This window comes from Diadema antillarum, unplaced genomic scaffold (genome assembly GCF_040938485.1).
Source record: "Diadema antillarum isolate AM-2024a unplaced genomic scaffold, OU_Dant_1.0 scf00000186, whole genome shotgun sequence".
Classification (NCBI taxonomy): Eukaryota; Metazoa; Echinodermata; class Echinoidea; order Diadematoida; family Diadematidae; genus Diadema; species Diadema antillarum.
Window position 1 is genome coordinate 760,457 of NW_027271075.1, and position 25,701 is coordinate 786,157.

General features: G+C 40.2%; 1 protein-coding gene across 1 annotated transcript; it reads right to left on the bottom strand.

Annotated features, from left to right (window-relative positions):
- Nucleotides 1-254: 254 nt before the first annotated feature.
- On the bottom strand, nucleotides 255-25,701 carry LOC139723318 (beta-1,3-galactosyltransferase 1-like). The gene is made up of 2 exons (XM_071634578.1): nucleotides 25,639-25,701; nucleotides 255-2,427 (listed from the first exon to the last, which is right to left on the bottom strand). Exon 2 carries the CDS (start codon nucleotides 2,380-2,382, stop codon nucleotides 1,132-1,134), a length of 1,251 nt encoding a protein of 416 aa, XP_071490679.1. The 5' UTR covers nucleotides 2,383-2,427; nucleotides 25,639-25,701; the 3' UTR covers nucleotides 255-1,131.

Below are 25,701 nucleotides of genomic sequence, written 5' to 3' on the forward strand. Positions count from 1 at the left end.
AACCATAGATCAGAACGGAATTAAACTACTAAGTAATTAGATCAGTTAGGTATCTGACAAACTCAGCTCTGCAAATGAGAAGCCAGATAAGCCACAAGTACAGTATACAGAGTCCATTAGGCTGAATAAAACAAAATAAAAGAAAAAAAAACAGACTTTAAAAATCTAAATAAACGTTCACACACGGAGGACTAAGTGTACATTGTGACCAAACAGAAGTGAGAAAAGCAGCTTAATTTCCGATACTCCTCTAAGTTCTGTGTACTGATTCACCCTGTTGTGCATGACGTATGCGGAAATATCAACGATACTGTAATCGTCTCGCTGAAGATTATCGGCGATGACGGGCGTGTCATTACAGTGTTAACAAGCCTGGTTTTGTGGCGGTTTGGGCGTATGGGGATATCACTGTTTGTTAACACTTACGCTTCTGTTCACACATTGTGCTGACAAGAAGATTAAGGAAATAGGGGAACAACTTGATACGGGAAAGGGGGTACTCTTATGATGAACTCCAGTGAAAGTTAATTAATCGAACTATCATGTTCACTGTGTGAAATGAACATATTCCCATTTACCTCAATGACAATTTTCTTCTGTTATGACTTAATTGTGTCTTAAATAGGCCTTCGTGAATTTTGATGGTGTGAAAACTGTTTGTACAGTAGGAGTAACCTATATTGTTGCTGTTTTTTAATTGTCCTCGTTAATGGTATTGTAAATTTCTTCAATCTTGACATGTGACCTTTTAATACTTGGTAGGTCTTCCCCTATTATACATCGAAAAGAAAACTTGCTTTTCATATCATTGATGACAATGTAAATGGTGACCTTTAACTCGTAAGTTTTGGCCTCATCCTCCAAAAAAATTCGGGAGGTTTATTGCGCGCTCCTCAATATAAAACTCTGCATAATACCATGATATGAAAGAATTACACTTGCACAACTCGACTGTGATTATAATCGTGATACGACTGAAAGCGAACACGAGATTACGGTTATAGAGACCGGATCATCTCACAGTTATCCCACATTAAGGCGCCACATCCAATTATAGCCAGCCTGTGCAATTATTCGTCAGGTTTGCCCCTCTGCCTGTTAGCTCTCTATGCAGAGGTATATGACCCTGTGCTACGATTTGACCCCGATGCAGCGCGTGTTGCCACGCGACCGCTGGTCCTCCCAGATGCGGTACATCTCCGTGGTCGTCTTCCCGTGCGTGGTGATGAGCCTCTTGTAGGCGCAGTACTTGTACGGCTGATTGTCGATATGGAACCCCGTGTGGCCCGTCATGTTGATCTTCAGTTTCTTCATGCACAGCCCCATGTACACGTCCTCCAAGTAGAGGTAGCGCGTGCGCAGGGACATATTGTACGCGCGCCCCGGCACGTCGCCGGACATGACGTAACCGGTGCCAGAGCAGAACGACGGGTATTTCGTGTTCGGGTACATTTTACGCGGGACGTACCACTTGCTCTTGGGATTCCTGATCGGCGCGTTGCCGGAGAATTTGCTGCCGACAAAGTAGTTCGTTGGTGGCGTGCCGGGATCTGTCAGATGGGTGATGAGCATTTTGTAGTTCACATACATGTCGTCATCAGTCTTCATTACGTAATGCGCGTTCGGACAGTACTGACTCGCCCACTTCATCGTCATGATTGTTTTGAGGGTCAAATTATGGTAGGCGTCCACGAAGTCCTCCATCAGGATATCTCCGTGCCTCCTGCTCTCCAGCTCGACGAGTTTCTGATGAAAGGCGTTGCTAGACTTTCCCAGCATGAAGAGCGTCACTATTCGTTTATCTTTGATGAGCTTCTGCGAGCCCCATGTTTCGCGAATGGCCTTCCGTTTCTCGAAATTCGCGTGCACGGTGAACACGCACACGAGGAGAAACACTTCGGTGCCATTGGTACTGCTAGTCCTACACACATCGCGTTGATTCAGTACTAATTTGTAGTTGTGCGACGCGCTTAAACTCCTGCGCGCTTTGGTACTGTTTCCCGCGCCGAACCAACCCAGGATCCACGAGAAGAGACCACGTGACTTTGCCGTGGTCGCTCCCTTGCTGGTCCCCCTACACAGCTTGTCCATGTGTTCCTCGGCGTTGGCCCCATGGTGGCGCACCACGTCCTTCACCACGTCTGCCCCACCGCAACGCACCTGTCCGAGATCGCGCGTCGACAACCCGGCGCCGTCGCGCGGCTTCGACGTGGCGACTTCGCGCCCGCTGACCACCTCCTTTCGCCCGCTGTAGATCACGAGATAGAGGCAGGCGTTGACCAGTATCATGATGACGAAGGAGAGTTTGATGCGGCGGTGTCTCGTCCATGACGTCGTCAGCTGTTGCAGTACCCTCAGGTACTCACCAGAGTATCCCGACATTGCATCAGGAACGGCGTTCCAGCGTCCATCAAGAGCATAAAAGACCTGCGATAAATAGAGCAAGACAAAGAAGCTTTTGTTTATGAGATTTTTTTTTCTTGTTTTCACCATGATTGTCCATGAATAATCAAAGCAAGCCTATATCAGCACACTTTATCATATACTTCATAACTGCAGCTGTTTAAAACAAACCGGGACCCCCATACCGGAAAATATGCCTCTTCAAATTATTTGGTTTGTTTAAATTTCAATGCATCAGTGAACAAATAAAATGCACATATAGATTATACGCTCATTCCTGCTACTTGATGCAGTAGTTTGAGATATCCAGTGCGAAAGTGATAGGTATCAACACAGAATGTAACAACCCCACTTACTCGAACTTTGGCACATAAGTCAATAAACAAAAAACAAAAAACAAACAAACACGAAAATAAAAACAAAAAACAAAACTTTCTTTTTAAAAGTAAAGAAAACTCATCACAATTATCCTCCCCTCCCCCCCAAAAAAAAGCAAATAAGGTATAGGAGGTCCACTTGTTTGTTTTGTTTTGTTTTGCTTTGTTTTAATGACTTGCATTCTAAATTTGATTTTACGTATAGATTAGCGTATTTAACATCAATACTGATCTGGTTGAATGAGATGTCATAAGTAAAGTCATTATAAGCAGCTTTCTCCAAACATGAATTCCTCATTATGTTGCAACCTTCAATATCAAATTACATGGATTTCCAACTCTGCATTGTTTCGAAAAGTAATCAAATTATTAATGACAAATAACATTCACACCAAGAGTTGAAATTGCTTGATTTGATTAGTCAATTATCCATGATATGGAAACCAACACAAAAAGTCCACAAAAAACAACAACTAAAAGCCCAACATTAAGCATGACACGTTCGAAGGATCAACGTGTGCGAAGGAATTACATTTAAATTTTGAGTCATATTATAGACATCAGTCTACAACTAGACCATAAATAACATTGGGGGTTTTAATTTTTGCCATTTTAATGCACCCCCTAATTCGGACTGCATTTCCTGCATTTGTATTTGGCACCCCAGCTGGCGTATATTAAGAGGAGTGATTCTTACGGCGTTTACAACTTCAGTACACGAAAGCCCGATAGTATTAGGATATGAACGCAAGAGTCATTTTCTGAAATCCACTGGGCTTATGAAGGGACGTATTTCTGGATTTCTTGCTTGGACGAGTCACTGTCGGCCAAATTAAGAGCATTACAATTTCATGCTCTTCCTATGTCAGCGTGAGTTTATGGGGAAGGTTTACAGCATGAGAAGCGTATTAAAACCCACAGAAACTATATGCAAACCTGATCATGAACTATTATTGTCTACATTAATACACTATATAATCATCAAATGTTATATCACATCACATTAGTGAAATTGATATGATATAATAATACATATGATAAATTATATATAATATAGGGTTAGCTAGTATATATGACATAACATGATAACCGACGATATGAAATACAACTGTCTTTTAGTAATTAAGGGGGCACTACACCAAGAACATTGAAAATGACAACAAAAAAAAATCAAAATTGTTGTATTTCATTTTTTTACTTCACGAAGAATTTATCAAAACACACCATACATGTATAACTATATATGTACATGTTGCTAGAGATGTCAGCAATATAATGGTATACATTATGTGTAATATTGTGCATGGTTACCATGGTAACCAGATGCCTACAGGTGATTGGTTACCACAACAATGCCTACTACTGCTGTAAACTTTGATATTTTTTTTTTCATCTTTGGTACATCTATAGATGCATCTAAAAAAAAACAAACATTTTTATTGATTATTTTTGATTTTTTTTTCCTGTTGCCATTAACCCTTAATATCCAATCAGGATTCAGCTGTCAATAACGTAAAAACTAACGAAATAACTAAAGCCCATAATATCAAACTCTTTATCAACTTATTAAGTATGTTCTTCTGCATAAGTGTACCAAATTTGGAAAGAAAATATTGAAGCATTCTCAAGTTATAGCAAAATTTATAAACAAAGGTATACAAAAAACGCATTTTGAGAAAACGGCCATTGAAAATGGAGATGTCACTTTCGAATAATAAAATACATAAAAAAGTTGCATTTGCTGTAGTTTCTACACAAATTTGACCTCAAAGTACGGGCAAATGTCATTTCTAGCAGTGTGGACACAAAGTTCCCTTCAAACTATATCTATAATTCACTTTATACACTTTCACAAACATATTATTATATATATTATTACATATTATTACATATTATGTTAAGAATTATGATTTTAACCCACAAAAACAAGGTAAAAGGATTATGTTCAGTTGTTATCACACTGTAGTCCCACCTACAGAGTTTCGAAAATACATTTCTCCATTGCAAAGATGTGCCTTCAAAAGGGTATCGAAAAATGAATTTTAACCACTTTTACTGCATTTTTTTAGTATAGAAGTTACTGAATATTGAAGATAAGGACCTAAACTGTCACTTAAAAGTAAAAACAGAAAATTGTAAAAAAATAAATTCCAGTTTTTGGTGTAGTGCCCCCTTAAGTATTTTTCTAAAAAGTAATTTTGTCCTCTGGTGACACCTGACGGGCGCTGACGTATTGGCATTATGGCATTACGTGATCAGGGCCCCGTTTTATCAAAAGATAAAATCAATTTTAAATTTCCTTACCACACAGGCTGCCATAGACTTACAGTTGAAATCAACTATATAATCAATTTTAACCTTTCACAAAACAGGGCCCTAGTCGTAGTTCATTATAACAGCTATATGCTCAAGACTTGGTTAAGGTGTGGTGTTTTGTTTGTTTGTTTGTGTTTTTTTATTTGGGGGGGGGGGAGATTTTTCTGAAAGGTATAAGTTCGGCGACTTTAAAACAAGTCAACCTTGCATAAGGTTAGGTTAAAGCCTATCCACAATGAGATTGCCACCCGTTCAAGTCTGTCAAAACAAACTAAACGGATATAACGCAAATTTCCCGTCTCCGGAAGGACGTTTCTGCTGTGTCTTATACACCGAACAATAAATCGACCAACAATATCCACGATACCTTCAGCTAAATGGCTAAAGCTCGTCGCACACTATACAACTTTTCGTCGCACGGCTGAGCGATTTTAAATATGAAATAAACAAGCGTGTTTATTCTCAGGCTAAAGGGATAATTTCGGATCCAAAGTCAGTTAGCCGTGTGACCAAAAGTCGTATTGACAAGTGTGAGGCGACCTTAAAGGGATAGTACAGTTTTGGTTGAGATGAAAATTGAGCTTTTAAATTTTTGCAAGATACCAAGAAAACACTTATGATATAGTACAGAGCATACCATTTTAAGAGGAATGCAAAGTTTATTTGATGAAAATCGGGTTTGGAATAACTGAAACATTCAAAAACAAAGAAAAACAAAGTGATCGTTACAAAGTGTGGGTCCCACACTTTATTGGAATCGCTCTTTTTTTTATATATCAGCCATTTCAAAACCAATTTTCAACAAATAAACATTGAATTCCTCATGAAATTGCATGCTCTTTTATATTCTATATGAGATTTCTCATTATCCCACCTGAAAATGGTAGAAACCGGAAATTAGGTCTCAACCAGAACTGTATGATCCCTTTAATGATACGGGTAGACAGTGTATCACCAACTTATGAAACACACATGATATCACGGCATAGTATGTTCTCGTGTATAGTAGCATGTGCTACCCGTGAATCTCGTCACAGAAACGGATATTAAAGGTATCGTATAGTTTTGGTTGAGACCTAGTTCCAGGTTTCTAACTTTGTGTGTGTGTGAGATAATGAGAAGCCTCTTAGGATATATGAAAGAGCATGTAATTCCAAGAGGAATTCAATGTTTATTTGATGAAAATTGGTTTTGAAATGGCTGAGATATCCAAAACAGAATGAATCTAATAAAGTGTGGGACCCACCTTTTATTACGATCGCTTTGTTTTACTTTGTTTTTGGATGTTTCAGTCATTCCAAACCCGATTTTCATCAAATAAACTTTGAATTCCTCTTAAAATGGTATGCTCTGTTTTCTTGGTATCTCGCAAAAATTTAAAAGCCCAATTCTCATCTCCATCAATACTGTATCATCCCTTTAAATGCCTATGGGCTTGGATTCCGAATTTCTGGTTTTGTATTGATGGTTGTATTTGAACAGACACGGATGCGCATTGCGTGGGACTACTGTTTCATATCAAATTACTGATACGTTGTACTACCGTTTCTATATATCACATGACGAAAGGCGATTAACTCTGGGGCAGGGACTGAAGAGCAATTAATTGCCAATCTCAATGTATGCACTAACTTGCGCAACCTTTTGTGAAGTCTTCAAGCGTACAGACCACCAGCAACAAACGTATATTCAAATTATGTGCATCATTTATAACATCCCACTCTGTTCCTGAATTCCCCAAAGGATTGCCCGATCAGAGTTTTACCTAAGCATACCGACAAATGGAGCATGCAGACTGGAACCAAGGGCCCTGTTTCATAAAGCTGTTCGTAAAGTTACGAACAACTTACGAGCGACTGGTGATAAGTTCTGATGTGCTATATTATACTTATCAGAATTTCCATAATTCAGTACAAGAACTGATCACCAGTCGCTCGTAAGTTGTTCGTAACTTTACGAACAGCTTTATGAAACAGGGCCCTGGTGTTGAAATAATACCTCTCCAAGCAACTTTAAACTATCACATGCGATAGGTGAATGATCGCCCCTAATGGATTAAGAATCCCTAAACTTGTGGTATAACTGCCCGATTGATCGACTGCTGTCTCTCCCCCATCCGCACCTGTATAAGCAAGGGGACCACGTGCACCATTCAGGATATAATATTGTCAGACGCGTCAACTATACACCATGCAGGGAGTAGTATTCTATATACAAGTCATTCCACATCGGATCATTTGCATGTCAATTAAGGAAAGGAAGTGATGGGATATCCGCTCCTATATAGAGGATTTCCAGAGTTACAGTACGGGTAACTCAAGTCGTTAATGACGATCCCATAATTTCAAGTTCCGGTTAATAGATGGTGTATTCAGTGCGAGCTTATTCGGAGGCTGAATACGATGGAGACAGGGGCAAGTGCATCAATACTTCTTGGCAGACATTTCCGATTTGAAGTGAAATGGCATTCTCTGTCAAACTGACTGGTGAGATTAAGAGTATAAACTCAACACTGACAAAATACAGCAGAATTCAATCGATGCGTCACTATGTAAATCAAGCCGAAGAATTACAAGAACGTCACGGAAGTACTATTATTTTTCATATATTGCAAAGCTGTGATATCGAGCGCATGCACATTATCCAACTAGACAGTAAAATATCCAACATGCTGACGGGTGCCTATTTCTGGCATGGGTACTTTCATTCATTCAGCTATAATGAACATCATGTGTGCTTAGTCCAACTTTAGAACACAAGCAGGAGTTACTCGCAAGTGTTATGGAAAGTGACACCTGATTGGGCCTTTTTATTAATGAATGAAATGGCCCCTGCTGCAAAAAGGCACCCTGTACAAAGCCTGCCGCATACAGGGTATTTTACTAGGATGGTGTACGAGCGTCACTGCATCTTAATTCTTCAAGAATTACTGGTCTTCAAACCCCAAATACGTGAAACTTTTTTGTTTCATGACAATTGAACTTTTCCAATCTTTTTTTTTTCTTACCTTTATTCTTTTCACATTTGAGTGCGCCTTGAGAATTTCATTTAATGAATTTGGCGCAATATAAATTGTCACCTTATTACTATCATTGATACTTGAAATATAAACTGTGTTTCTGTTCAATAATTTACAAAATACACAAGGCAGTCACATAAGCTAAATCATCAAACGTGATTTAATATAATGAATTTGATCCTATGTGCACAACAATGGTCTTATTTCATCCAGGGTCTAGTCACTTTGAGCAATGTTGCCATGATTGTTTCTATGATCAGATGACCCTGCATGCCATTATCATTTCCATTGCATTGCCAGGTATACACTGCAAAAAGTCCGGTGTTAGATAGTGAACACCGAGCTGGTGTTACATTTTCGGTGCTCATTATTTTATGGTGTTGAATTAACACCTCCGGGTGTCATTGCAACTGTTTTTTGAAGAGTTTCTTAGTAACTGCACTTCTTGTTGATTTTTAATTTAAACAAGACGATCAAGAATTTTACATTAAAATACTAGATTTTTGAAAAAATGTGAAAATAAATTTACACCAAAGTAACACCAGATGGTGTGGTCTCTTATTGAAGCTGGACGGGTGTTAAACCATTGATATTAACACCAACAAATATCAAATCAACACCATGTGGTGTCATTTTTGAATTAACACCAGTACAGTGTCAAAATAACACCAGGTACAGTGTCAAATTAACACCACAAAGTGTCAGGTGAACACTTTTCAACACCATCACAGTGCATTTTTAACACCTGTGGGTGTGGTCCTTTATTGAAGTTTGATCGGTGTTAGATTTAACACCCGTGGTGTTAAATCTAACACAGTACTGTACATATCCAATTACAGACACCTGGGTCGAGAGGAACGGGGGGGGGGGGGCTAAAAACGTTCACCTTGTCCAATATAAGGACGGAAGCATCATTTAGGGATTCGCTCTCGAAACCTCCGAATGAGAGTCACGAGTCTCATTATGCCACGGTGCCCCAGGTATACTGGTAAAGATACCGTATAGTGTACTTATTAAAGTGTTAGTCGCATGGGATACTGGGTGCGTCGATGGTACAATCATCCCATCTAATTTGCATAGAGGTCGTGAGCACTATCACTCAAGATCATTGTTTCATTTTCATTGACATGTGGATGAATAAACATCTACCTTTTGGTTCACTTAATTTTACTCCAAAGCTACGGAAGGCAATTCGCAGACGGAGGGAGGGGTGTTCATAACAAACTTTGACTACTGTCGGTATTAATAGACCTTGATACCACCCGCAGGAAACCCCTTCACTCTTAGAACATCCGGGTCAGAACTGACCCGGAACTGGGTCCGTTGGGGTCACACACTATTCCGGGTCAGAAATGACAAGGAATGGGGTCAGACATGACCCCATTCAGAGTCATGAATTGGGTCAGGGTGACCCCATTCGGGGTCTTCATGACCAAATTCCAAGTCACTTTTGACCCGGAACGGTGTGTGACCCCAACGGACCCAGTTCCGGGTCAGTTCTGATTCGGATTTTTTTAGAGTGTTGGAAATAGTTTCCCTGCATAACATTGTATAATACAGCATGCAGAATCTTAATTTTAAACTGAATCTTAATCTTAGTCTTAATGATGTATTTAAACTCAAACCGACAGTCAAATCCAAAATGAAAATATATATCTATAGCATGGACAAAGCAATGTAAAAGAAGAATCAAAGCACTTACACAATGAAGAGTACGGATGGCTTAATAACAGAACATTAATATACAGACACGTCATATCATGTAGTTCCAGGGTCATACGTACGCTGACGACCGTTGTGAAAACCGAAATATAAATATATGGACATATTATTATGAAATCTTTAAATATTGCTCATATTTTTTATGTGATAAGTGACTTATGAATATAATGAAGTGAAATCATTATTACTGTTTTTTCTCTCTGTATCGCTTTTCAATACAAACATGAAAACAGAATATCAATTTTCCTAATCTCTATAATAGTAATCAATTGTCAGTTTTGACATACGAATTAGCGCATATTATAAAGAGCTTGAGCCTTAAGAAAGTATTGAGAGCTACAGTATACTAACGAGGCAAGTGCTGCGATGGTTAGCAGCCCAGCTGTTCGGTCGGGATAACAGCAGCAGCTAATCCCGCTGATGACTAGCCATGAGTTACTAACGGGCTGAGACTGAATGCGTCAGAGCATCAGACATTCACCGCGTATTTGGTCAATCCTCCCTCCACAGTCGGGAGTACCAGGAAATAGAACTCTCGTTCAGTTCTCCCCTATTCCATGCAGGTTCATGTTATAGTTGTCCAATGACTTCATAATATGCATGGAAGTCGTTTTCACAGTCACCAATGTTTGTGGTTGCAACAGAAATAATATACAAATGTTTGTGGTTGTAACAGAAATATACAAAATGCTGGTGGTTGTAACAGCAGCATGGTCATGGCGCAACATTGCTACAAAGTGCTCTTTAATAGAACACAAACATTCCGGATATACAGGTATATTATAGCATTCAGGCATATCAGTAGCTAGATTGAGTTTCCGATGTCAGAGACGTCACCATCGTCGTCATTATGTCATTATCATTATCATTATTATTATTATTATTATTATTATTATTATTATCATTATTATTATTATCGTTATTATCATTATTGTTATTATCATTATCATCATTGCTATCATTAGTTTTACTATCATTATTATCATTATTTACTCAGTCAAATGAAAATGACAATAACAGTTACATAACATACATCACAAGGAAATGGCACAGTCGACGTATACCACAGGACCTACACAGTTGACATATAACACAAAGTATGAACAGGGAAGGAATACATTGGCTATAGGGCTCACAAAAAATAATTATTTTACTGTTGCCCTTAGGCATGTGTACGAAATTAAGTAAAAAACATTTAAACATCCATCCCATTACAATTACGACTTTATGCCGTACCTATTGAAACACAGCACTATATATTATACAAATCAATCAACATCAACATACAGTTGAAATGTACAATATTACACTTTACTATAAAAATGTGATGATCTCATATTTTGTCGTTATCTGAGCTATGTGGAGTAGATCATTTTGCGCACAAATAGTACAATATTGACACAAGTTGAAAACTGTGAAGCAGCTAATAGAACAAAAGGCGACAGAATTGTGTTTCACGATGTTGCGGTTGAGCAGGAAGGTGGAATCTTTCCACCTCCCTGGGTTGATTGGATCAGGGAGGTGGGGCACCTCCCTGCTTGAATGTTATATGCACAGAGACAATCGCATTTATTGTAAAAGAACAACAACAACAACTCCAAAACAATTAAAAGAAAAACCTCTTTACTACATCAAATCATCCATGCTGGATTACAATATACGGCCACTGGAACATTTTCCTTGTACAAACTGTACGTAAAGCAATAACCTGCAGTCCACATCAGATCATTCCTTTAACGAAACAATAGCTTGTTGTAACGCAGGGAGGTGGGAGCCCACCTCCCTGTTATAACCAGATACAATGCACTCCGTTTGCAAATGTACAGACACAATATTATCAAACGCCAAATGGGTGCTTCGTTTGCTACTTGAATACATACATACTTTTCATACGCTATGCACACTAACACTGACAGGTTCTATAAAACTGCATTGAATTCCAGTCGGCAGTAACAACTCTACTAGATCTAATCTTAACATACAATGTGGCGGGGGAACCATTTTCGGAGACAGCGTTTACTATGTGACGATGAATCACCGTTCTTTCCGGAAGAGAACGACGAGGCGAGAATGGAATCTTCCCAAGTGAACATTGTACAGTAAGAACACTGGAATAAAATAATACACGTTCCCCGCAATAGCGCAACATTGATCGATCTCCTAACCGTTGCACTGAATCTCGTACATATACAAACACCAAGATTCATACAAAATAAGTGCTGCTTAGACAGAAAAAGAGAGAAAAAAGAGAGAGGAAGTGTGTGTGTGTGTGTGTGTGTGTGTGGGTGTATGTGTGTGTGTATGGGGGATATTCAATATAAATACATACAGTAGTTGTTGTTTAAACTTTAATTAATGAATTCCTGTTAGCTGAGTAGTCTACATAGTGTCATGTGATCAATCATAATATTGCTATGTTGAAGACAAGATGACGTGGCCTCATATTCATGGTATAGTACACTAAACCCTGGATACGCATACACTGTACGATTGACATATCCTTTTTATTTTTTATCCAATGTTTATTTTAGGAAAACATTAACGTTATATTAACTTTGTGAAAATGCAGAAATCAAAGTAAGTCATATTCATGATATACCCATAGATAGCGTGTATAAAGTGCTATGTATGAGTATTTGCCTCATAGACCCTGTGTATGATTACGTCCACTGCAAGCGCAGTACACTGTATAGTCTGCGCTGCAATATGTAAACAAACAACAAAGCTAGACAATTATTTTTGTAGGTGAAAACGTCTTGAAATTCTATTCTAAAAGCTGTGCTTGAGAATATAAAACAAATGTATCATGTACTTCTTCGAGCCTCGAGTAAAATCACTGATTCCTCTGTGACAGAATTTGCACCGGGAAAGAGCTATTCCTGTCACCTCTTAGTCGGAATCCATAATTTCAACTAGCGGCTGTCAGTGCATGGTATATTTGTTTGTAACATTTTGCTTTAAAAAATCGACCTTCTAGTTATTGGTTGAAAGAGTAAAACAGGATTTTATATATTTTCAACAATCTCAGAGTGTTGGTCTGGTTGACACTACATGGTATACTATTTGGAAAATGACAACATTTTCCAAATGTTACACTATTTGTGAAATCATGTCACAAAGCAACGATAAAACATAAAAGCGATCGATCAGATATCGGTATCGCCAGGTGATATCGCTTGATATCGGCTACTAGTAATCAACGGCGTAGCCAGGATTTCATCTTGGGGGGGGGGGGGGGGGCGGTTAGTCTGCGAGGGAGCGAAGCGACCGAGCCCGAGCGAGGGGGGGGGGGGAGGGTGTGGGAGGGGGTGTCCCTCCTCCCACGGTAAGAACTTTTTGCATTTGGATGTTGTAAATGGTGCAATTTGATGCATGTTTTTGGGCGTTTTATCGACGTGAAACAGTCCCACTTGTTTATGGTAGCAGTTTAGTTTGATGTAGATTATTATTGAACAATTTGCCTATAAAATGGTATAATTTAGATACACTTCTTGTATTGATTCTTTTCACTGAATATCATGAACGCGACTGAACCCGAGCGAGCGGAGCGAGCGAGGGGGTAGGGGAGGGTGTGGGAGGGGGGTGTCCCCCCTCCCACAGTAAGAACTTTTTGCATTTTGATGTTGTAAATGGTGCAATTTGATGCATGTTTTTGCGCGTTTTATCGACGTGAAACAGTCCCACTTGTTTATGGTAGCACTTTATTTTGATGTAGATTATTATTGAACAATTGCCTATAAAATGGTATGATTTAGATACACTTCTTGTATTGATTCTTTTCACTGAATATCATGAACGCGACTGAACCCGAGCGAGCGGAGCGAGCGAGGGGGTAGGGGAGGGTGTGGGAGGGGGGTGTCCCCCCTCCCACAGTAAGAACTTTTTGCATTCCTCCCACAGTAAGAACTTTTTGCATTTTGATGTTGCAAATGGTGCAATTTGATGCATGTTTTTGCGCGTTTTATCGACGTGAAACAGTCCCACTTGTTTAAGGTAGCAGTATATTTTAGTGTAGATTATTATTGAACAATTTGCCTATAAAATGGTATAATTTAGATACACTTCTAGTATTAATTCTTTTCACTGAATATCATGAACGCGACTGAACCCGAGCGAGCGGAGCGAGCGAGGGGGGAGGGGAGGGTATGGGAGGGGGTGTCCCCTCTCCCACGGTAAGAACTTTTTGCATTTTGATGTTGCAAATGGTGCAATTTGATGCATGTTACTGGCGCGTTTTATCGACGTGAAATATTCCCACTTGTTTAAGGTAGCAGTATATTTTAGTGTAGATTATTATTGAACAATTTGCCTATAAAATGGTATAATTTAGATACACTTCTTGTATTAATTCTTTTCACTGAATATCATGAACGCGACTGAACCCGAGCGAGCGGAGCGAGCGAGGGGGGAGGTGAGGGCGTGGGAGGGGGGTGTCCCCCCTCCCACAGTAAGAACTTTGTGCATTTTGATGTTGCAAATGGTGCAATTTGATGCATGTTTTTGCGCGTTTTATCGACGTGAAACAGTCCCATGATATACCCATAGATAGCGTGTATAAAGTGCTATGTATGAGTATTTGCCTCATAGACCCTGTGTATGATTACGTCCACTGCAAGCGCAGTACACTGTATAGTCTGCGCTGCAATATGTAAACAAACAACAAAGCTAGACAATTATTTTTGTAGGTGAAAACGTCTTGAAATTCTATTCTAAAAGCTGTGCTTGAGAATATAAAACAAATGTATCATGTACTTCTTCGAGCCTCGAGTAAAATCACTGATTCCTCTGTGACAGAATTTGCACCGGGAAAGAGCTATTCCTGTCACCTCTTAGTCGGAATCCATAATTTCAACTAGCGGCTGTCAGTGCATGGTATATTTGTTTGTAACATTTTGCTTTAAAAAATCGACCTTCTAGTTATTGGTTGAAAGAGTAAAACAGGATTTTATATATTTTCAACAATCTCAGAGTGTTGGTCTGGTTGACACTACATGGTATACTATTTGGAAAATGACAACATTTTCCAAATGTTACACTATTTGTGAAATCATGTCACAAAGCAACGATAAAACATAAAAGCGATCGATCAGATATCGGTATCGCCAGGTGATATCGCTTGATATCGGCTACTAGTAATCAACGGCGTAGCCAGGATTTCATCTTGGGGGGGGGGGGCGGTTAGTCTGCGAGGGAGCGAAGCGACCGAGCCCGAGCGAGGGGGGGGGGGGGGGAGGGTGTGGGAGGGGGTGTCCCTCCTCCCACGGTAAGAACTTTTTGCATTTGGATGTTGTAAATGGTGCAATTTGATGCATGTTTTTGCGCGTTTTATCGACGTGAAACAGTCCCACTTGTTTATGGTAGCAGTTTAGTTTGATGTAGATTATTATTGAACAATTTGCCTATAAAATGGTATAATTTAGATACACTTCTTGTATTGATTCTTTTCACTGAATATCATGAACGCGACTGAACCCGAGCGAGCGGAGCGAGCGAGGGGGTAGGGGAGGGTGTGGGAGGGGGGTGTCCCCCCTCCCACAGTAAGAACTTTTTGCATTTTGATGTTGTAAATGGTGCAATTTGATGCATGTTTTTGCGCGTTTTATCGACGTGAAACAGTCCCACTTGTTTATGGTAGCACTTTATTTTGATGTAGATTATTATTGAACAATTGCCTATAAAATGGTATGATTTAGATACACTTCTTGTATTGATTCTTTTCACTGAATATCATGAACGCGACTGAACCCGAGCGAGCGGAGCGAGCGAGGGGGTAGGGGAGGGTGTGGGAGGGGGGTGTCCCCCCTCCCACAGTAAGAACTTTTTGCATTCCTCCCACAGTAAGAACTTTTTGCATTTTGATGTTGCAAATGGTGCAATTTGATGCATGTTTTTGCGCGTTTTATCGACGTGAAACAGTCCCACTTGTTTAAGGTAGCAGTATATTTTAGTGTAGATTATTATTGAACAATTTGCCTATAAAATGGTATAATTTAGATACACTTCTAGTATTAATTCTTTTCACTGAATATCATGAACGCGACTGAACCCGAGCGAGCGGAGCGAGCGAGGGGGGAGGGGAGGGTATGGGAGGGGGTGTCCCCTCTCCCACGGTAAGAACTTTTTGCATTTTGATGTTGCAAATGGTGCAATTTGATGCATGTTACTGGCGCGTTTTATCGACGTGAAATATTCCCACTTGTTTAAGGTAGCAGTATATTTTAGTGTAGATTATTATTGAACAATTTGCCTATAAAATGGTATAATTTAGATACACTTCTTGTATTCTTTTCACTGAATATCATGAACGCGACTGAACCCGAGCGAGCGGAGCGAGCGAGGGGGGAGGTGAGGGCGTGGGAGGGGGGTGTCCCCCCTCCCACAGTAAGAACTTTGTGCATTTTGATGTTGCAAATGGTGCAATTTGATGCATGTTTTTGCGCGTTTTATCGACGTGAAACAGTCCCACTTGTTTAAGGTAGCAGTATATTTTAGTGTAGATTATTATTGAACAATTTGCCTATAAAATGGTATAATTCAAATACACTTGTTTTATTAATTCTCTTCACTGAATATCATGAACGCGACTGAACCCAAGCGAGCGGAGCGAGCGAGAGGGTAGGGGAGGGTGTGGGAGGGGGGTGTCCCCCTCCCACAGTAAGAACTTTGTGCATTTTGATGTTGCAAATGGTGCAATTTGATGCATGTTTTTGCGTGTTTTAACGAGTTGAAACAGTCCCACTTGTTTAAGGTTGCAGTATATTTTAGTGTAGATTATTATTGAACAATTTGCCCATAAAATGGTATAATTTAGATACACTAGTCTTCTTGTATTAATTCTTACACTGAATATCATGAACGCTGTCTGTTCAGCAATCAAACAGAAAAAGCATGCACACGAGGGTGTAGATAGGGGCATATCCCCTCCCATACGAAGGTGATTTTGCGTTTTCAGACCTGAAATTCAGCGATCTGGTGCAAATTTTTGGTGCAATACTTTCTCATCGAAGTGTTAAAATCACGGAATTTAGCTCTTATTCCGAATGTGCACCATCTGTGCGTATGTATAAAGTCTAGTGAGGTATAGAGCTTAAGGGAAGGGGGATTCCCCTTCCAGCTCGCGGAGCTTTTGCGTTTTCAGAATTGAAATAAAGCGATCTGGGTATAGCCACAGTCTACTTCTTTGCATGGCCGGGGGGGGGGGGGGGCGAGCAGGGAGAAGGCGTGGGCGAGTGTTATCTCCACCCTTCCCTTCCGATGGAGCTTTTATCTTTTTAAGGTTGAAATTGAGATATCTCGTATACGCATATTTGATGGAATCAACATTTGAGAAGTCACCAAAAAAAAAAAACAGATTTTTTTTTTTGGGGGGGGGGGGGGCTGAGGGAGGAAAGGGTCGATTAAAAGGGGAAATTCCCCTTAAGATACATGAGGGAACCTTCAGTTTTCGGAATATAAGTGATAAGTCTTGTGCACTCAGAATTATTCAGAATTTTTTGTAAATCTAAACAGTGTACTTGGCTAGGGAAAGAGGCACAGGGGGGAGGGTTTGGGAGGGGGATACCCCCTCCCAAGCACGAGAGATTTTGCATATTTTGAATTGAAATTCAACGATCTGGTGCACACTTTGAGTGAAATATAAAAAAAAAAAAATATCTTATTTGATGAAAGGTTGCAAAGGAGACCCGCTTCATGTTCATGCATACAGTATACACGCATTTTTTTTTCCGCCTCCCAAATCCCCGGTCCAAATCTTAGGGGGGGGGGGGGGGGGGGCGACCGCCCCCATCGCCCCCCCCCCCGGCTACGCCAGTGCTAGCAATACGATAAGGATAATTCAGATATCGTAACAAAGTAATTATGACAACAAAAAGCAATTCTGACATGGCGCGCTGCTTCGTACTATGATAACTGTCGAATGTATTAAAAATTAATTGTGACATCACAAAGTAATTCTGACATCGCGCGCTGCTTCGTACGATCACTCTGTAAAATGTAACAAAACAATTGTGACATCACAAAGAAAATCGGACATTGCACGCTGCTTGTTCGTATGGTCATTTTGTGATATGGTACAAACCACATCGCACCCTGCTTTGTACGGTCACTGTATAGGATCTCTCCATAACATCGCATCCATCACACGACTTCTCGCCTAATACATTGTAGTTTCCTTTCATTGTTTATCTTTTTTATCACAACTTTAAACAATTTAATATACTCTGCCTAATTTCGAGTTCCTAGTTAAAGCTAAAATGCCTCATTGCCTCCAAAAGTACTAGTCACCTTGGGGCGCGCCCCTAAGTGAATAGTACATGTACTACTGTATTTTGGAGTCACCTCTGTCCATAGTTTTAACCAGAAACTCTCAAGGCAGAGTAAATGTTGTTTACTTTGATATGGCTGATATGAAATCTGAACCATGTAACTTTACAATACACCCTCGGGTCTGAGTACAGCAAATTTGTTCTGATGGGAAATGACTTTCTTCCATCAATTTCTAAGCAGATAACTGCTGTGATGGCAGTACCATTGTGCGCGTGTTTTGAGACTTGTATGCGTTTGTGGCGTATGAAACAAGGCCAGGATTTAATCAACATAAAGGGAGCAGGAAGGTAAAAGGGGGAAGTGGTGTAGAAGGAAGGAAAAGTCAGAAGGAGAGCTATTGTAGGGTCGAGAGAGAATTAACGATAAAACATTTATGGGAAATGAGAGATCCTTATTTGTTTAATAATATTTATTGTTTATATCGTTCGATGCTCATGCGTATGATTCAAAAGAAAAGTTTCATTCATGTGCTCATTAGTATCAATCAAATCATACAGTAATCCGTTTGATTCAAAAGTCATCAAACGTCTAGAGTAAACTTACATCACTGTACATAATTTTGAATAGGAAAAAAAGACGAAGTTTTATTAAAGATTTCATCCTCATTCTCTTCATGGTATTTCTGGAAGTGAGGTATATGTTTTGTCTATTTCTTCGGTACATTTATAAATTCAAGCGGAATGTCGGCCTACAATATAAATGAATGAAATGGAAAGGAAAAAAAATCACTGAAAAATGCTTTAAAAAACAGAAGTAAGATTCACAGGGCCCCAACATGAGGCAGTGCGAGGCCTCAAGTGACTGCCGTCAGAAGGTCACGTGTGTCGGCAACGATGCGTTAAAGACTACGAAGTACACGTATGTTTACTGATATTTGATCTGACAACAGCAAAATAGGGCCCTGCCATATGAACAGCATGATAGTTCCTGCCTACATAAAAATCATATACGTATACTCAGTACTTGTTTATGTAAAGTATCTATATATATATAAATATATATATATATATATATATATATATATATATATATATATATATTTACAACACTTTGATCAGGGTCTGTAAAAGTGCTCAATGAGAAATAGTTATCTTACAATTTGTATATATGAATGTGTATATATTGTATATGCATTTTATATAATATAATCGTCAGGATATAAAACTGTAACTTGTATAATTTGTAAGAGTAAATAGGTGACTATATCACTCACGCACTTTTCAACTTACAACATATATGTTGAGCTACGTGACAGCATTCTACGTTACAGGCTGACTTACCTGCCCTTAAAAATTAGTACTTCTATGGGTTAACTACCATAGTGACAGATATGAAAGGGCAATATATCGCGGCCCTTGGTGTTATGATCAAATACAGGTACAATGTTGTAGGTTTTTAATTGATACGTAGGTACTGACTATGTGGCAGAAATCCTGATATTAAAGTCAACATGCACTCAGTCTGTTCACGTCTAGGATCATATTATTATTCCCCCGACGCGCTTTTACACTACAGCCTCGTTTGTGCTAGTTGTGCGTAGACGTTTTTCCTGCATCAAATAAACCATAAAAACATCAACAACTTCATAGTATAAACTTCAAATCAATCACGGAATATTTCTAGTTGTCCTAAACTTCCTACAGATTTAAAGGATGCACCTATTCATGCATAACTAATCGCCGCTGTGATAAACAAATCCACTCACTTCACTGACAGCTATCTAGACCGTACAGCTACAAAACCTAGATCTATGGACACAAATATTTAAATGGGCAGAACAAAAGATTAAACTGCTTACGTGCGCCTTGTCTTTATTTGACAATAATGATAATGATGATAACAATAATAATAATAATAATAATAATAATAATAAAAATCAACCATTTCTGTAGAGCGCAAAAATTGCATTAAGTCTCTATAAATAACAATCGCTCTTTAGAAAAGAGAAAAGACAGGCACATGTATATTTAGTATGTGCATGGAAAGTTAAACTCTCTCCGTGTCGATGATATCGACAGTACGCATCACTGACTGCACTATCACGAGAACTTTAGGCCAAGAAAAAAAAAAGTAGTTTCTCGTCCGGGTTTTTTGAGCAAGGCGATGAGGGAGGCCCTTACTATTTGATATCTTACTATTTTTTCGAGGATTGTCAAAATGAAAGTAATATGTGTTTCTCGTCCGGTAATTCTGAGAGAGGTAACGAGAGAGGGCTTTACTATTTTCTATATCCAATTTATGAAATGAAATATCACTCTGGTGGCTGTGTTATGAGAGACTAGGTCCCAAGTGTATGTCTTGCCTGCACTCTGTGCATTTTCAAACAAATAGATATAATATGTACCATACTTGAAATGAAACTTCATGCATGCAGAAATACATTTGCTTTTTCTTTCCACTACGTACACTACAGATGTCAAGGGAAAATGACCATCTTAATACTGGTATTTAGTGTTGTAATGGCATTTCTGATACCAGTGTACTTGCAATTCTGATGTATTGTGCTATTAATTGAAACAGGTTCAAAGCATTCTATCAACAAATGTACGACTGAAATAAATTCCATGATATTCAAAACACTGCTTTATTTATCATTGGTGTTTGTGACTTTTTTTTGTCCACACAGCTGGTATGTATCTGCATCTCTTCACACTATACAGCACAATTGTAGCACATTCAACTGGAAACTGGCTGGTACAATTGCAGATGGATGTCAAAATGATACTGATATGGCATTATAGCATTAAACATTTAAAGATGTGTCTTCATGTTCTAAAAAGACATTTGATAATCACTCATCATTTGGATGATGAGTGATTGTATCACACTACAGGTGATACGACTCACGGCCGTGTCCGTGAATTTACATCGTAAAGAAAAGCATCCCGCAGAAATCACGAGACAAACCGGAGTCCGTGGAAAAGTTATTTATTTTGTAGATACACCCATTTAATAATTCTACATTTGCTGGAAAGCGCATTCATTTTCTCTTCAAAATAGAACAATACATCGCCGTCAGATGCAACGTTACAGAGCAGAGTGTTTGGGCCTCTACACATTCGAATGTGTTCATGCGTGCGTGCAGACAGCTGATAGACCAGGGGGATGGGGACCCTGACAGCTACAGACACGCATACGCGGCCGGCACGGCCACTGCGCTGGCACTGTACCTTCCGACACTGCACACACATGCACATAGTCACAATGACATGAAAATGTATACAAAACTCGATACAAATTACAATCCTCACAAGCATTTGTACAGTACAATTCATCCGCTTAAAATATGAGAAACGGGGAAAAATACGAACCATGCGCGAAATATGCGTGAAATATCAGCGATTGTTCGTAAAAAATGTTGCCGCTATCGCGTTCACGACGTACACGTGATGTACCGAGTGCGCTGTACATCACCGCCCAGGCCCGCGCGCCCATCCAACTACAGTTCGACTGCTTTGTGGGTCATTCCTTCTTGCCGAGCTCGCAGTGTGAAATGCGTGCGTTATTATACAAGTGATGCACAGGATAGAGTGTGTTAGTGTAGGCGTGGTGCACTCGAGGGTATTTACAATTGTGAAACATGCACTACATTGTAAATACCCGAGAGTGAGCTACGCCTCCACTAACGCCACGAAATAATCCTGTGCATCATTTGTTTTATAAAATGGGTCGAAAATTCGAAAACTAACATCATTTTTCAGCGTTTTTCACGTACCTTTGTGGGTCAAGACGTCCGAAGATGTTCGTCCCAAACATTTACGCACGTCGCACTCGCGGAAGTCCCGCACATACAGTATAAGTATAATGGGGGGTTTGGTTTCCGGACACTTAAGTTCCCGCATGAAAACTTACTTATTTTACATAGAATATGCACCCTTTACCTTAAAGACTTGATATAGACTCCTCATATAGGCCTACTAGACAACATACTCTGAAAACGGCGTGAGAATTAACCTGCTAAATCGTTGGATTTGCTCTTCAAAGTGACTCCATGTACGTGTCCGGTCCCATAACGCTTGGTCTACTGTACAAAGTGTACGTATAGTAGAGTATACGTACGTACGCCACACATGTTATGCACAAGGGAAGACAGGCCGGCCGGCCGGCAGCCCGAACTAGAAGTTGTTTACAGGATTGACAGCGCGTATGCATGCAATTCATCAAAGGAGCCACCGCGCGCACAGACGATCGGCAATCTACCATAGGATTACAGGCAGTGCAATTCTCGCTATCGCCAATGACGTAAAAAGTACCCGGATGTGGCTTTCTCGTCAAGATTTACTTCACTTGGTAGCAAAGGCACTTCCGGCGTGGGGCATAATTTGCACAACGCTAGCGTGCGCGTACGTGTACCTTACCTATAGCGCAGCGCCGACCACGGATACTAGTACAGTAGGCCGCTGTACCGCCCGAGCCAGCGAGTGGCCAGGCCTGTCATACTCGTACACTGTAGTCCCCGCCGGCGGCGGCCGGCTTTGCTAGCAGGCACCACTGCACGCAGCGCATTACGATAAGCTAACACATACCGGTACGGCGTACATCACAGATCAGTCATCTCTGCATACGCTGAAAATATGCTGGAAAATATTCACCCACCTGGATATACAGTATCGTCATGGAATGCCCATCTCTTTTCTTTATTTGTTCTCTGTCGAAATGTCGCGAACACAATCGGGAACGAACAGTGATTTCGAACTTATCCTGTCTCCAAAGCAATTTCTTCCAAGTAAGTAGGTACACAATGTACGTAGGCACTGCACTGTACTAGGCCTACTACCTAGTGCTACTACCACTACTAGTAAGGCGCGCGTGCACGTACTGCGCTGTGGAGTCACCCGCAAACTTCACCCACCCTGCCACGTCACGTCTCGCATGCCAGTAAGGGTCCTATTTCTGCAGATTTTTTTCATTTATTGTCGTGCGAACAACACATGGCAACTTCGCAGCAACAACCAATAGTTGTAGTAACAGCAATTTCTTAAGAATGGAGAAATTTCAAATCATATTAAAGCTGTAATTCAAGTCGAGAAAACCGGAAGTACACGTAGAATACAGTCGGTTGTGTGTGTAAATAGCATTAGTCACGTATCACGCGCGTACGAACGGAAGTGACTTTGCTACCGGACTATCCCATAATGCACCGTAAATGACGCTTAAATCAACATCCGGGTACTTTTTACGTCATTGGCGATAGCGAGAATTGTACTGAAGTAAAGGAAGGAGGTGTGTCTCATTTCAGCGCTTCCTATTGGCTACATTCTTGAACCCATTTTATAATACATACGCACTACAGAAGCTACAGCTGTACTCCAGCTAAGTAGAGGACGCAAGGCGTATTAGAAATGAGACATCACGATTGGTAGGTGAATTGTCGATTTTTTTTTCGGCGGCCGAAAAAAATAGTGAATATCAAAAAAGTCGATGCGGCAACAGAAAATCGATGCGGGCGGGAAGCGGGCTTGGACGAGAATTATGAATTTCTTGGTATTTTCAACGCCATTTTGAAAATAGTAAATAGTAAAAAAATCGATGCGGCGGCCAAAATCGATGCGCGCGAGGACGAGAAACTGGTTTCTTTTTTTACTTGGCCTTATGTGATTCGAAACGTCCGTTCATGATATCAGGGAGAGGCAACTCCCTGGTGATATGCAGCGACAGGTCTTGTATCAACAGAAAAATGGGTTAACATGACACCTTTGCTAATCATTAGACCAACGCAATACTTTGAATTTGCAACAATGTCCCCAACATTGGCAACAATAGCGAGCTTCAGATCTGCGACGCGAATGTTGTGAAAGACGACGCCTCCTCCCGGGTCGGAGAATAGAACAGCTGTCTCGCGCCATGTGCGGAACACTTTTTTTTTTTTTTTTGTTGCTTAATTAGCGTCGTCGTAGCGTTCGCGTCGGAGATCTAAAGCTCGCTATTGGTAATGTAAAGGATGTCTATACACAGCTGGTTCTGACTCTGGACAAGAGTGGATTGCTCGGTTTTGATCGATCTTGGAATCCAGCTGTAAGTTGGAAGTAGGTCAAGGAAAGCGTAGTAGGTTACTTCAGGGAGGTGTCACCTCCCTGGTTACTTTGATTTCTTCAAATCCATAGCCATGCAAACCGTGGATTTATTCTAAAATGATAATTTGCTGCACAGTCTGACTCTTGTTAGTATGCCCCCGGGGTATTTAGTACACCTAATACCAGTACCGTTACAACCCCAGCTGGGTTAGGGAGGGGGGGGGGGGGCATCTCCCAGGCCAGCTCCCTTTATATAAATACGGGGCAGAGGTTATACTCTGATTACTCAATTATAATACTGATCAATAGGGCCTACATATTTATACATGTACTCGAGACTTGAGTTCCTAACATGGAATGGGAGTCCACATCAACAAGATGGTCAAGCCACATTACCTCAGTTGGGCTCAAGATCCTGAGATCTTTATTGAAGAAGTGCATCTGGATCCCCTATACTCACTCACACACGGTCACCAGCGCAGCCCGAACGCGAAGCTCCCCAAGTTTACAATAAGTATACGAAGTACAGTATTTGTGTACTATATTTGTATTGTACGGGAGCGCCCCGGGGTAGGTCACAGTGAACTGAACTGAATTGTAAAATCTAGACCTAGATCAGGGTTGTCCCTGCCTAGATACGAAGTACATTGTATTGTCTATACAATGCACTGTTTGTTTTGTTTTGTTTTGTTTTGTTTTGCTCTTCCAATGGCACAGCCACGATACATATGTATTGTCTCTACAATGCACTGTTTGTTTTGTTTTGTTTTGTTTTGCTTTGCTCTTCCAATGGCACAGCCACAGCTAGGTCAGGGTCCAGGTGGGGGGGGGGGGGGGGATCAGGAGGGGAGGTTGGAAGAAATACTAGTAGTAGACGTCTAACGTTAGTGTCTACGTTACTACTATACCCGTATACTACACCGTGTAGTATAGACCACTATGTAGGACATGCAAAACACAGATATGACTACAACAACGGCAATGCACTATCGAACAATACAGAACAGCAACATACTACAGTACACTGACACAGTGACAGTAGGGTCTAACAGGTTAGCTAAAATCTGAGAGGTGAGAGTCTCACCTCCCTGCTGAAATTGACTGATAGTCAATACTGTGTTAGAAATGGTGTTTGATAATTAGGGTCTATAGACTCTATAAATAGTCTAATATCTACATTTAAAAACCAGGGAAAGAAAGAAAGCTCTCACGCCTTCTTAATTGGTCACGCTGGTTTATATATTTTAAGCAAAAGAATAGTATATGAATTATGATAATATGCACCATCATGACCATAGATGGATTTCAACGCTTACTTTTCCCTTGGGGCTTTGCATTGATAATGAGCTCGATCCCGGAAAACATGAACAAAAGCGAGAGTGCAATTTACTTAATGATACCGGTATTTTGATACTAATATTAAAAGCCACTGCAGTCTGTAGCTAACATGAGCTATACTTACTACTTGATACTGCTCTGTCGGACGACTTGGTTTTTAATCCATATCTCTAGTGTGTGGAAATCA